The 14,528-nt window shown below is 39.6% G+C and overlaps 2 protein-coding genes across 11 annotated transcripts in view; one reads left to right on the top strand and one right to left on the bottom strand.

Annotated features, from left to right (window-relative positions):
• DCAF17 (DDB1 and CUL4 associated factor 17) overlaps positions 1-7,159 on the bottom strand; it is a 36,481-nt gene extending 29,322 nt beyond the window's left edge. For both annotated transcript variants that reach the window (XM_041722923.1, XM_041722922.1), the window contains exons 1-2: positions 6,695-7,159; positions 6,164-6,267 (exon numbers count right to left, since the gene is read on the bottom strand). In XM_041722923.1, coding sequence (XP_041578857.1) covers positions 6,164-6,267; positions 6,695-6,820 — 230 coding nt within the window. In that variant the 5' untranslated portion in view covers positions 6,821-7,159. The remainder of the gene's footprint in view (positions 1-6,163; positions 6,268-6,694) is intronic.
• METTL8 (methyltransferase 8, methylcytidine) overlaps positions 6,850-14,528 on the top strand; it is an 87,983-nt gene continuing 80,304 nt past the window's right edge. For 6 of the 9 annotated variants that reach the window (XR_005982744.1, XR_005982742.1, XR_005982743.1 and 3 more), the window contains exons 1-2: positions 7,282-7,470; positions 7,818-7,991. The gene's annotated coding sequence lies outside the window, so the exon portion shown is untranslated. Of the gene's footprint in view, positions 6,989-7,281; positions 7,471-7,817; positions 7,992-14,528 lie in introns of those variants that run through there. The other 3 variants (XM_041722929.1, XM_041722925.1, XM_041722924.1) reach the window with 2 other exon arrangements.

Here is a 14,528-nt window from a genome sequence, read left to right as displayed (position 1 = left end):
GAATTCTTTCTCTACCCTTGAATATTTACTATGAATATTTCTGCTGAATTCCATGGAGTTCATAAACCATTATTCCAATATTGTAAAGTGAAAATTAGATAAAGTCCCTTTATTTCAGGATGAAAATTAGTGGGTAAAAAATGAAATACCTTTAGGGTTTTTTTTTTTCTCCTCATTCTCTTTCAGAAAGGTTGAAAAAGTATTTATCTCTGCCAGTAGTGAACACTACATTTTTTATGTGAAAAATAGCCTCTTACCTTTAATTTCTACTTCCCTGATTACTACTGAGATATGATCATAGGTGTTTTCCTTTTTTTTTTACCTGATGAACTTTAAAATTTTAAGATTTTATTTACTTATTCATGAAAGACACACAGAGAGAGAGAGAGGCAGAGACATAGGCAGAGGGAGAAGCAGGCTCCATGCATGGAGTTCGATGTGGGACTTGATCCCAGGACTCCAGGATCATGCCCTGAGCTGAAGGCACACGCTCAACTGCTCAGCTACCAAGGCATCCCTGAACTTTAAAATTAAACTACTATTTAGAAACAATTTTCAGAGTGACAATTTTATTCACCTTTGATTTTCTGATTCAAAGGTCTAAACAAATAGAATTTCACGGGAATGAAAGGAAGCTCATATGTGATTCTTTTTTTTTTTTTTTTAATTTTTTTTAATTTTTATTTATTTATGATAGTCACACAGAGAGAGAGAGAGAGGCAGAGATACAGGCAGAGGGAGAAGCAGGCTCCATGCACCAGGAGCCCGACGTGGGATTCGATCCCGGGTCTCCAGGATCGCGCCCTGGGCCAAAGGCAGGCGCCAAACCGCTGCGCCACCCAGGGATCCCGTGATTCTAAATTATGAGTATAACACCCCTGAATGCCATAGTAAACAACTCCAGCTATTTACTATTAGATCACCAACCAATGCCACCTACTCAGATTTAACTTTTTTTAAATTAAAGCAGATACCTCTAAATTGGTTAAGTTATTAAATACCATTAAATACCAAGGAATTATTACTAATTTTGTTAGGTGTGGTAGTGACATTATGATCATATAAAGAAATGTCCAGATAGTCACTTCCAACATGATAGCCTGAGGAGCTCTGAGGGCATGCTCTCCAGGAAAACTGGTGAACACTATAAAAGGAAAACTATTTAAAGTCTCTAGAAATGGTCCTAGAGCATACAGCAAACAAAGAAACATGTATCCAAAAACAATCTACTAGAGTTCAGTAAGAATAGTAAGAGTCTATGATGTTTAAAATAGGATGTGCTCACTCCCTATCACTTTTAGCTCACCAAAATGAAAACTATTCAACAATTGTATGGCCAAGAGCACAGGACTCCCTCTATCCTCAGCTTCCAGAGGGCCGCCTTCTTAGAGGTCCATCATGACACCACTTCTCATGTAGCTCCCAGCTGCTTGTTGCTGAGGCTGCATCCTGGGTAAGTACAGTCAAGAATGGAACTTCCTTCTTCCACCTAGCCCCAACTGTACGTTGGCATGGCAAGCCTAAGAATACATTGGCTCTGATTACCCTTAGCCCACCTCATAAAGCAGTGGTTTCACAGTAAGAGACATAAGAAAATCTGAGGCTAATATCTGCCTCAACTCTAGATGCTTAGCTTTTAGAATAGGGGAGTCCCTCAAAGAGAGCCTGCCACGATTCCCCTATACCCCTAGTACCAACTCTAAACCCTTGGCTTGAAGATTTTGCCTGGGGCAAAGAAGTAGGCCATAAAGTAGATAGCACTATTCTCTTCCTAAAGGAACTGACTTTCATTTGCAACAGAGTGTGGATAAGTTTTAGCCTAAGAGCACTCTCAAAATCAGTGGAGGTTGTCGTGAAAGGCAAATGGGAAGAAATTTATAGACTCACTGGTCATACAAGCTAAAGTGTAGGCTGGCTAATTTGCCAGAGAGACTCAGAAAAAGATTGCTGGCAGGATCCCTCCTCAGGTCAAAACAAATCTCAAACTATCTTCTCTAACTTCTGGTTCCTGATCTTACATGCAAAGAACTTAGAGGTCATCACTCCTGTCAAGAAAAAAGCTGAACAAAAAAAATCAACAACTGTTTTTAGTTCTATCTGAGAATTACGAATTACAGAGCAAACTGCTGCCTCCAAAACTAGAAAGAGAGGTGAATACCAAGAACCACGCTTAGCAGGAGCAAGCCACTTGAGTCAGTACGAGGCAAACAAAAACAAGGGCACTACAGGAAATTTGAGCCTCTGGCACCTATAGTTTCAGAAAACACAGCCTAATCTCTAGCCAGATAAACATAAAATCTCACTCTAAAGACCCATTTACTACAATTCCTTTTATATCACATACAACTTCCAACAAAAAATTACAAGACATGCTAAGATGCAAAATACAAAGATTGAAGAGACAAAGCAGTCATCAGAACCAGACTTAGATATGGTGGAGATTTTAGAATTACTGATTAGAAACTTAAAATAACTATATTTAATATGCTAAGGGCTCTAAAGGAAGACGTGGATAATGTATAAGAACAGATGGATAATTGAGCAGGGAGATTAAAAACCCTAAAAACATGGGGCACCTGGGTGGCTCAGCAGTTGAGCGTTTGCCTTCAGCCCAGGGCATGATCCAGGAGTCCCAGGATCGAATCCCGCATTGGGCTCCCTGCATGGAGCCTGCCTCTCTCAATGTGTCTCTCATTAATAAATAAATAAAATCTTAAAAAAAAAAAAAAAACCTAAAAACAAAATCAAAAGGAAATGCTAAAAATCAAAACTCCACACAAATGAAGAACGTCTTTGATGGGCTCATCAGTGGACCAGACACAGCCAAGGAAAACTTGAAGATATGTCAATAGACACTTCCCAAACTAGAACAAAAAAGTGATAAAAGCAGAATACAATATCCTAGAACTGAAGGACAATTAGAAAGCCTGTATACTAGGAATACTAGAAGGATAAGAAAAACAAGAAATATTTGAATAATGGCTGAGAATTTTCCAAAATTAATCACAGACACCAAACCACAAAAGCTTACAGAACACCAAGGAGAATAAATACCAAAAAACCTATACCTAGGTATATATTATTTCTAACTATAGAAAATAAAAAACAAAGAAGCCAGAGGAAAAAAGCAACTTATCTAAAGAACAGGGTAAGAGTTATACTGGACTTGTCTTCAGCAAACATGCAAGCAAGTAGAATGGAGTAAAATATTTAAAGTGATGAAACAATGCCCCTCACCCCAGTCTTTTAAGACTCCTGGACCCAATTCCATTATGAGGGGTGGGGGTTCTCCCACACACAACACTGAGCAATTCTAAGACACCAATAGCATGTCCAAGAACTCAACTCAATTCTTACACTACCTACTAGAGATAGCATCGGATTCGATAGGTTAAGAATTCAGTCCTACAAGACTGCCCTCCACCTCCCCACTTCAGATGCCAGTCACCAAACCCCCAGGCTGTGAAACCCCTGTGTTTCTGATCCATGGCCTATACAGATTGGGGTTCCAATGACTACCTCCTTAGTTTCTTTTAATTTGATGGGAAGCTCTCTAAACCCAGTCCTCTTGCGGTTTTACAGAGGCTTCAGTGTATAGTTATGTTTGACTAAGTCACTGGCCACTGGCTGATTCAACCTCCAGCTCCCTTCCATTGCCTGGAAGTCAGAGGTTGGGACTGAAAGTTCCAACCCCTCAATCACACGGTTGGTTCTACTGGCAAAAAGCCCTTACTCTTGGGTGGGGTTAGAAAGTTACCTTCATTAATAACAAAACACCTATTTTACCTTTATGGGTTTAAAGCATTTTCAGTAACTGTAGATGAAGACCAAATATATCTGAGAAATAGATCTTCATCTGAATGACCAAATATATATTTCTTATAAATCATTATTTCATACCCAACCAATCTAGAATTTTTTTTTAAAGATTTTATTTATTTATTCATAGACACAGAGAGAGAGAGGCAGAGACACAGGCAGAGGGAGAGGGAGAAGCAGGCTCCATGCAGGAAGCCCGATGTGGGACTCGATCCCAGGTCTCCAGGATCATACCCTAGGCTGCAGGCGACGCCAAACCGCTGCGCCACCAGGGCTGTCCCAATCTAGAATTTTGTATCCCAAGAAGTTATCCTTCAAAAGTCAAAAAGAAATCAGGTTTTCTCAGGCAAACAAAAATTGAGGGAATGTGTTGCCAGTGGATCTGCCTTACAAGAAATGTTCAAAAAACTTCTTCAAAGGGAAGAAAGATGATATAGGTATACCTTTAAAAAGAAGAATGTTTAAAGGAATAAATAGGGGCACCTGGGTGGCTCAGGTCATGCTCTTAGGATCCGGCCCCAAATCTGGCTCCATGCTCAGCAAGGAGTCTGCCTGAGATCTCTCCCTCTCCCTTTGCCCTTCCCCCTGCTCATGTGCATGTGTGCACATACTCTCTCTCTCTCAAATAAAATAAATAAAGGTAAAATAAAATCCTTTATTTTTCTTATATTTAATTGATTTAACAGATGAAAATTTGTTCACAATAATAACAGCAACAAGGCATTCAGTGAATATAGCCTATGGAACAAACGAAGGCAGCAACATAAAAGGCAAGAGGGAGCAATTAGAAATACTCTATTATAAGGTAACTACACTACCCATGTAGAGGTATGATGCTACTTGAAACTGATTTTTTTAAAGATTTTATTTATTTATTTATTCATGAGAGAGAGAGAGAGAGAGAGAGAGAGAGAGGCAGAGACATAGGCAGAGAGAGAAGCAGGCTCCTCACAGGGAACCCGATGTGGGACTCGATCCCAGGACCCCAGGATCACACCCTGAGCCAAAGGCATATGCTCAACCTCTGAGCATCCCTTGAAAGTGATTTAGATTAGTTGTAAATATGTTTTGGAAGTTCTAAGGCAATGAGTAAAAATTTCTAAAAAGAAGTATAATTGTTATGCTAAAGTAGATAGAAAATAGAATCATATAAAATGCTCAATTAAAAGCAGAGAAGAAAAAAAATAAAAAATAAAGCAGAGAAGACAAAGAATGAAAGAAAAAACGAACAAAAGGATGGGCAGCCCAGGTGGCTCAGCAGTTTAGTGTCACCTTCAGCCCGGGGTTTGATCCTAGAGATCCAGGATCGAGTCCCATGTTGGGCTCCCTGCATGGAGCCTGCTTCTCCCTCTGCCTGTGTGTCTGCCTCTCTCTCTTTCTGTGTGTTTCTCATAAATAAATAAAATATTTAAAAAAATACTTAGTACAAAGGTCAAGAAAAAGGAGGTCATGGGGCAAATGCTGCAAATGCAGCAAAATCTGGATCACCTTTGAATCTAGGTAATGAGTATGTGGAGATTCTCTTTGAAGTAAGTTTGAAATTTTCTCTTAAGGAGAGGCAAGTACTTCCAAAACAAAGCATAAATTTTTCTCTAGAGCAGAACCTAACTTATTAGATATCTGGTTCCCTTGACTCTGATATCTTCTATACCCTGAGCAATCTATCATTTCACTTGCACTATAAAGTAAATTCGTTTTATTTTATTTTTTTTTTAAGTAAATTCATTTGGGCAGCCCCGGTGGCGCAGCGTTTAGCGCCGCCTGCAGCCCAGGGCGTGATCCTAGAGACCCTGGATCGAGTCCCACGTAGGGCTCCCTGCATGAAGCCTGCTTCTCCCTCTGCCTGTGTCTCTGCCTCTCATTCTCTCTCTGTGTCTCTATGAATAAATAAATAAAATCTTAAAAAATAAAAAATAAAGTAAATTCGTTAAAAAAATTTTTTTTATTATTTATTTATGATACTCATACAGAGAGAGAGAGAGAGACAGAGACAGAGACATAGGCTGAGAGAGAAGCAGGCTCCATGCACAAGGAGCCTGACGTGGGATTCGATCCCGGGTCTCCAGGATCGTGCCCTGGGCCAAAGGCAGGTGCCAAACCGCTGCGCCACCCAGGGATCCCCAGTAAATTCGTTTTAAATTGGTATTTGCAAAGATAAAATTTCCACCTCTGGATTTAACACAACTTTAGAATTACATCCACTTTACCATCTACTCTTACTTTGAGCTCATTTTTCCATTCCCCTATTTCATTAGGCACCGAGATAGCATGTGGTTCTATGAAAACTAGTTAAGATAAAAACTAGTGAGGTCAATTACAGCAAAAATGTTCATCAAAAAGATACCTGCTGACACAGCACCGGTAATTGTCAAAATATATTCTTCCTCTCTCATAGGCTATAGGTGACTTGGAATGAGTGGTCCACACATTCTTAAACTTAGTACTTTCCTGAAAGACATAAGGAATTTTGGTTTAGGGAATAATAACTCGTTAAGTCTCTACCGTGCACCAATTTTAAGGGAGAGAGTTAAACCCACAGTTTTCAAAGCAATCTCAAGTAGGTCATTTAAAACATTATGTTCGCATCTTCCTCGCTTGGGCCTCACGTTTGAAGCGGGGGGGAGGTGGGACACCAAATTTTAGGAAGATGGTTTGCAGGAATACGTAAGAAGCTTAAAACTCCAAGCACTTGGCGGCTCTATTAATAGGTATTTACTAATTCCTCGGGTTCAGGGCCTGGATTTCCCAGCCCAAGACATGGCATCTTCTTAAAGGGGGAGGGGGGCTCTAACGCGTAAAAACAGCACCCCAGCGGGAGGCTCGGCGGCCGGGGGCCCGCCTGCCCTAGGCCCCACTCCCAGCCGCCGGCGGTCACCTGGCACACCAGCGCCCTCAGGATGCCCAGGTTGGTCCTCTGCACCACGCCTGCGTCCCGCGAGAAGAAGCCCAGCGCCCGGCGACTGAGCTGGCGGCACACGTTGGGTTTCTGAGCTGGGCCCATGGAGGCGAGGGCCGGGTGCGCGGCTGGCTGGGCCGAAGAGGGGGGCGCCCCTCGCTCCCGCGCCAAGCAGCGGCCGTTACCTCCGAAACTCCAGGCCCCAGCTCCTTGAGGGGCCCAGGATAAGCGGACACTGGGCGCCAGGCAGGGAGCGCACGGTAGTGGGGCGAGGTAAGGCGGAATCGGCACCGCCTGAGCGCAGAGTGAAGGGAAGGACACCCCCTTCCGGCCTGCCCCTCAAACACCCTGCAGCCCTGCACCCCGGTGCGGGCGGTGTGACGCCCCCAGCAAACGCGCGGCCTGCTGGAGCAGTTCCCCTCACCGGGAAGTGTAGTTCCCAGAGCCCTTTGAGGGAGCCTGCCCAGTTCCCAGAACTACAACTCCCATCAGGCAGCGGGACGCGAGCTCCGCCGGCCGGGCGGAGGCTGCGCAGTAGGGCGGCTTGGTGCTCTCTTCCGGGTCTGCGCGCGGCGCCGGGCAGAACGTCGGGGGCGCTGTGCTGCCGCCTCCTGGTCTCGGTTCGGTGTGCGAACCGTGCCGCCCCGGTACCCTCACGCCCCTCGGCTCCCGGCTTTCGTTCTGGGGAGGGGGGAGGGGGGCCTGGCCGTGTCGAGTGCGACCCCCTCCCTCCCAAAGCAGCGTCCGTGCTAAAGGTACGCCCCGCGGCTTTCCCTTCAGTCGCACGTTGGACATTTTGGGTCTATAGACGTGATGCCCTGAGTTGGTGGCGGAAGATGCTGGCCTGCCCACCAAACCAGTGTTGAAAGGCTCTTTTCCAGAGCTTGCCCTTCTGTGGCCTGCGGGGACACACAGGCTGGTTTCTCAATAATTGTATTTTCCTTCCTCTCGCCTTTTTTTTTTTTTTTCTTCTTTTTTTTTCTTTCTCCCCTCTGCTTTTGCTAATAAAATCCCAAATGTTTGCATTCTAATTGGACTGATATTCCACGTTGATTCCTCTCTGTAAAAGGTGACTTTGTCAACTACCCCTCCCTGCCTGTAGGGTCAACGTTCCCGCTACGCTGCTGCGCTAGGTGTGCCCCGCTGCCTTGCGTGTCCCTTGAAGGTGGTGTCCTTGCATCTCCCACGTGGGCTGGGCCCGCTACCCCTTGATCCTGCGTGGACGAGGGAGTGAGCACATCCGACCGACAGAGTACAGAGCAGAGTACAATACGGGGTGAGTGTGCGCTGGGTCACAATTTTAAGCGTTCAGGAAAAAAAAAAAAAAAGGTCACATCTCCTTTTAACCCTGCTGAATTTCCTTCAGGGCCTGGGCTTTTGCTGATTTTTCATGACTTATTTACAGCATACTGTGGAGTGCTATGTGTATTTTTAGAGCGCGCTATAATAGTTAATTTGGTAATTCATGAATGCAGCTGTCACTGAGAAAACTGGAACCCAGAAAAGGGAACTGGATTTTCTTTGGATGAAATGAAATTCAAATCATTGCTGACTTTAAATGCATCATCTCTCTCTTCTCATTACCCTTCATCCTCACTTGTTTGTCTTTATCTTACCACAAAGTCCCCCAGAGGACAGGCATCCTGGTTACCCCTCCTTTGCTCGCCCACAACCAAGTCCTTTGGACTCTAACTCCTATCCATCTCCTCTCTATATCCCCTAAGTAAACTTAGGGCCCTGCCATTTTATCATAATATTATATTAAGTAGCCTTCTTTCTGCCTTACTTAAGTACTTTCAATTCCTAACCCTCCACACTGCTGCCAGTGATTTTTCTAAAGAACAAATTTGTCATTTCCTTATTAAAATCTTTCAGTGATTCCCGATCACCCAGAACAGAATTTCTCAAGCCTGAGTAGATACCCAGGATTCTCTATTGTTAACTTAAAGTATTTTCAGTATGTTAAAGACATGCAAATATAAAACTATATATAAACTCCTTATGTTGTATATCTTACACAACCGTAACTCCCAGTTATAAGTTAAAGGAAGCACAATTATAAAACAAGTAAATTCAAATGAATACTTATTCATTGTTACCAATGAAACTGTTTTTGCTGAACCTAACATGCTCTAAAAGCAAATGTTCACAGTCCTCTATAGCATAGCTTCCTTACAGAAGATCTGTCCATTTTGTACTTGTGTAGAGATTACTCACTGCCTACACCTCTTTTCTTTCTTTAAACCATTGCCAAGCTTTCCTTTGTTCAATACGTCATGATTTCATTTGACCTTCACTTGTCAAACACCATCATTTACATGAAGTAGTTCCCATTTCTTTCTCATTAACCTGTGCCATTGACAAATGGCACCAATGGTTTGCCAGTGCGGCTAAACACAAACATGTGAACTGAAATCTTAGGACAGTAGTCAGTTAAAAGGTGGCTATTCAGATGATCCAGCATATCCTTTTAAAAGAGTGTTCTTGTTGATTTTTATCAAGTTGATAAAAAGGTTTAATAAAGTTAATAAAAGGTTTCTCTAAGAGAAACATAGCCTTGAGGCTACATGTACAAATCCCATGTACAAATAAATGCTTTATAAGACAAAATCTGAATCCCTTAATGTAGTTTGCAAGGATTCTGTTATCTGCAGCTTGCCCGTACTTTCAGCCTTATTTCTTTGTCCATCCTTAACATTTGCTGTTGTGGTTCTGACATGATGCTCACTTGTTCAAGCCAATATATCTGTACATCTCAAATTTTCTTTGTAGCTCCTTTCCTTTCCTTCTCGCATCTGTTTATCTCATAACTCATTCCAGATATCACAGCTCCACTCAAGACACTTTCCCTGACCCCTTCACTTTAATTACAGTCTTGTCTCTTCTAACATGTTACTCTGCATACATTGGTTGCAACAATGTATTAAAATTGTTGTTTGTCTATCTTCCCAACATACTGTTTTTGTTTTATTTTTTAAAAGTAGGCTCTATACCCAACATGGGGCTTGAACTTACAACCCCAAGATCAAGAGTTGCATCTTCTACCGACTGAGCTGGCCAGGTGCCCCCCAATTTATCGTTTTTAGAGTAGTGCATTCATTCATTCAATATACATGTCCAGTGACCACATTTTAGGCTGTATACTAAAGATGCATTGGTATGTTGAATAAATGGACTATTCTAAGGACAATGTATATACAGTATTATTGGCAACTAAGTACTTTTAACCTACATGCAGATTTAGTCTCCCTTTATTCTTTAAATCGGCAGGGAAAAAAAATCATCAGGAAACCACAATGTTCATAAGAAGAAATAACTTTTTACAAACTTTAATCTTGGGACTCCTGAGTGGCCCAGCAGTTAAGCGCCTGCCTTTGGCCCAGAGCATGATCCTGGAGTCCCGGGATCAAGTCCCACATCAGGCTTCCTGTATGGAGCCTGCCTCTCTCTCTGCCTATGTCTCTGCCTCTCTCTCTTCTGTGTCTCATGAATAAATAAAAATCTTAAAAAATAAAAACTTTAATCCCCAATAGCTCTACCCATAAAGTAGATGTCTTCTCCATTTGTTGAAGGTAAAATGCCATGCTCAGATATCCCTAGCTCAGGATTTGAAAATAACTTCTCAATTTGGGACATAAAACATTGTTTTTTGGTGTTTTTTTTTTCTTTTTTCAGTCTGTGCCTATGTGTTTACAGATTACTTAATCATCTTTACATGGAATTTTTAAAATATTTTTTAAATTTATTTTTTTAAGTTATCTGTACTTCCAACATGGGGCTTGAACCCATGACCCCAAGATCAAGAGTTATATGCTGTACTCACTGAGCTTACCAGGCCCCCCTTCCATGGTATTTTAAAGATAAGAAGAGCTGTGAATTCAGGAGTTAATAAAACGCTTTTTGTTCATATACTTTGTTTAAAGAAACATAGTATAACTAAATAAAGCATTCAGGTTATTAAATTGAACATTTGTTCAGAGACAAATTTGAACCCAAAACCACAAGATCATGTAATTATTTTCATGTACGTCACACTAGGAACTATTTTGGCATTGGGTATAATAGTAGATGGGATAGACAAGGTTCCTACATGTGGAGGAAGATAGACAATAAATAGATTTTAAAAATAAGATTCAGATAGTGATAAGGACTGTAAAGAAGATAAAACAAGGTGATGTGCTTGATAGAGAATGGTTGGAAGCTCTGCTTTAGCCAGAGTGGTCAGGGAAAGCCTCTTGGAGATTGGACTTTTTGTACTGAGCTCTGAATGATGATGGTGAGTCAGTCTGCAAAGAACTGAGGTTAGAGTACTCCAGGCAGAAAGATGCTTGAATGCTGAGTCCATAAGGCAGTAACAACCTTGGTTTTTTCTAAAACTGTCAGGCCAGTGTGGCTCTTTAATGTGCATGAGGGAGATGAACTTAAAGAGATAGGCTAGAAGGAATTTTGGATTTTTTTCTGTTGTCATAGGAAGCCAAAGGAGGACTTGAAGAAGGAGAGTGACATGATCTAATTTGTGTTGTAATAAAATATTTATGTCTATAGTGTGGAGAATGTACTGTGGGGAGACAAGAATGGAAACAAGGAGACAGGTGATTATTCAGTTGGTTCAGGTAAGCAATGATAGTGTTTGGACTGGAATGGTAGCAGGAGAAATGGAAAGGAGTGAACAGATTCAGGATATATTTTGGAAATAGAGTTGATAAGACTTAATATAAGAACCACAAATAAGCATCCCAAAACTCCCCAGAACAAATGATAAACAAGGAACTACTTATGCTATGAAACAACACCTATATTTTATTTAAATGTACATGTCAGCTTTTTAGACATTAATGCTAAGGAATGTTAAGATCTGTTCTGTGGTTAGGATATGTGGAAAGAGGGATATAAAATCAGGTCCCAGAAGGGTCAGGAATCATAGCATGTGGGACCATGGTAATGCGATGGAAAAATCACTAGTGAAAGGATATTCTCTATAGGAATGAAATAGACCAGTTAACAAGTAATTGGTGTAGTTTAGGTGAGAATCACTTTTGGAAATTTATTTTTAAATTATCGAGGCTTTTGACCCCAAGTTTAGTCCTTATGTTTCCTTTTCTCTGTATATTTTCATATTTATTTGAACATGAAGTACATTCATGCATATATAAAATCCAGAAAGAGGGGATCCCTGGGTGGCTCAGTGGTTTAGCACCTGCCTTCAGCCCAGGGCGTGATCCTGGAGTCCCAGGATCGAGTCCCACATCGGGCTCCCTGCATGGAGCCTGCTTCTCCCTCTGCCTGTGTCTCTGCCTCTCTCTCTGTGTCTCTCATGAATAAATAAATAAAATCTTTTAAAAATAAATAAATAAATAAATATAAATATAAATATAAATAAATATCCAGAAAGATACAGGTTTAAAGGTTGATAGTAAAATTTATAAATTATTCTTATTTTTAAATTATTTTATTTATTTAAAAACCGCTTATAGATAATGTAGCATAATATATAAATAATTATAAAATGAATACTCATATATTTATCATCAACTTATTAAAAAAAAAAATCCAGAACATTACCTACAACTTTTGACATCTCCTCTGTGCCTCTCCTGGTCCCCAGATGCCTCTTTTCTCTTTAAAGTAAAATATTGTTGGGCTTTGAGTGTTATTGAACATCATATAAATTGAATTATACTATATATATGTATATATACACACTCTTCTACAACTTGCCTATTTTTTTGGTCAATATTACACTTGACAAAGTACCTGTGGTTCATTTCATTTATTTTTACTGCCATATGGTATTTCATTGTATGAATTTACTACAGTTTATCCATTTTCTATTGGCTGGGTTTTTCTTCCTTTCAAGTTTTTTATTCTTTCTAAGAATACAAAAATATTGCTATAGACATCCTTAAACTTGTCTCCTGCTATACATGTTAAAGAGTGTATTTCTTTTCTATTGCTGTCTAATAACTTAACCACAAATTTAGCAGCTTAAACACCCATTTATTATCCCTAATTTTTTTTCTACATGAATAACCATTTGTCCCAGAACCAATTTTTTGAAGGACCCTCATTTCCTCACTGATCTGCAGTGCTAACTCTATTGTATACCAAGTTTACATTCACAGGTCTGTTTCTAGGCCCTGTATTCTATTCTTTTGTTCTATTTCTATTCCTGGGCTAATACTTGACACTTTCATAGTAAGGCTTAAGAGCTGGTAGGTCCACTCCTCCACCTCATTCCTTTTTCTCAGGAGTATCTTAATTCTTTTTTGCCATTTGCATTTTCAAATACCTTTTTAAATCAGCTTCAGTTCCATAAAAAACCTTATTGGAATTTTGATTGGTATAGCATTAAATCTGTATATCAACTTGAAGAGAACTAACATCTTTACCATATCAAATTATCCTACTTATGAAGACCATATGTCTCTCCATTTATTTAGATCTGTAGTGTCTTTCAATGAAATTCTATAATTTTTTTCTTGAAGGATTTGCATATTTCAAACTTCCTAAATATATTACATTTTTGGTCAGTGTTATAAATGGTAAATTTTTAAATTAGATTTTCTAACTATATTTTTGCTAGTACATAAAAATGCAAATTTTCTTTTTGTATATTGGTCTTTTATTTAGCAACCTTGCCAAACTTTATCTTTAGTAGTAATAATTTTCATTTGTTTAAAAAAAAAAAGTCATTCGTAAGGCTTAGAGGATTTTTCTATGTAAATAATCGTGTCCTCAGGAAACCATGACATGGTTGCTTCTTTCTCAAATGTTACCATTTATTATACTTTCTTTTCTCACTATGCTGGCCAGGACCTCAAATGCAGTGTTGAATAAAACCAGTGATAGTGGACATTATTGTTTTATTCATATCTATAAACAGAATACTTCTAATATTTCACTATTAGGATAACATTGTAAGTTTTTGGTGACTACTTTTTATCAAATTAATGAAATTCTCTTCCATTCCATATGTGCTAAAAGTCTTGTATATTTGATTTTTAATCATGAATGGGTGTTAAATTTCATCAGCTACTTTCTCTGAATCTGCTAAGGTAATAGTATAATTTTTAAAAAATCTGATAATGTAGTCAATTACTTAAATATATTTTCTAACGTTAAAACTAGGTTGAGTTTATTTCAATAAGTTTTTGTGATATATATATTTTTTTATACATTGTGGGATTTGGGCAGCTGGTCACTTTAGTTCTCACTCAGCTTTCTGGACCTTTGCTAGCTTTTGGTCTCCGAGGATTTTTTTTCTTGTTGTCTCAGTGATGTATTTTTAACTATATATATATATATATATATATATATATATGGTTTTTTTTTAAATGTATTTATTCTGCCTTTGGGAGTATTTTACAACAGAAAGGTTTTTGGGGTGATCAGTTCAAATTACCAGAACTAGAATTCCATTTCAATATTTTTATTTTTATTTTTTTCCATTTCAATATTTTTAATGTAAAAGCTTCCATTAATGTAAGATATGATCACTACCACCATTTCTGTTTTCTCTTCTTCTTATCTCTATGAATAACCATCCCCCTACCAGCTGGAAACAAGGAAGCACTGTTGTGTAGTAGAAAGAGCATCATACCAGGAGTCAAAAGACACAAGTTGTAGTGCCAACACCACCAGTTAGTGAGATTTTAACCAAGCTACTTATTCTCTCTGAGTTTCATTCAATCATCTGGTGAGAGGAAATACTCAGGATTGAAGTGAGAATTACGTGAGTTTATAAATGTGAACATCTTGTTGTAAGGGAAAATGAGGAGAAGCAGTGATGTTGAGTACATTCTCTGTTAGGGAA

Source organism: Vulpes lagopus, chromosome 11 (assembly GCF_018345385.1).
Source record: "Vulpes lagopus strain Blue_001 chromosome 11, ASM1834538v1, whole genome shotgun sequence".
Lineage (NCBI taxonomy): Eukaryota > Metazoa > Chordata > Mammalia > Carnivora > Canidae > Vulpes > Vulpes lagopus.
The sequence above is the reverse complement of the archived record's forward strand: the minus strand, read 5'-3'. Positions and strand labels throughout refer to the sequence as shown.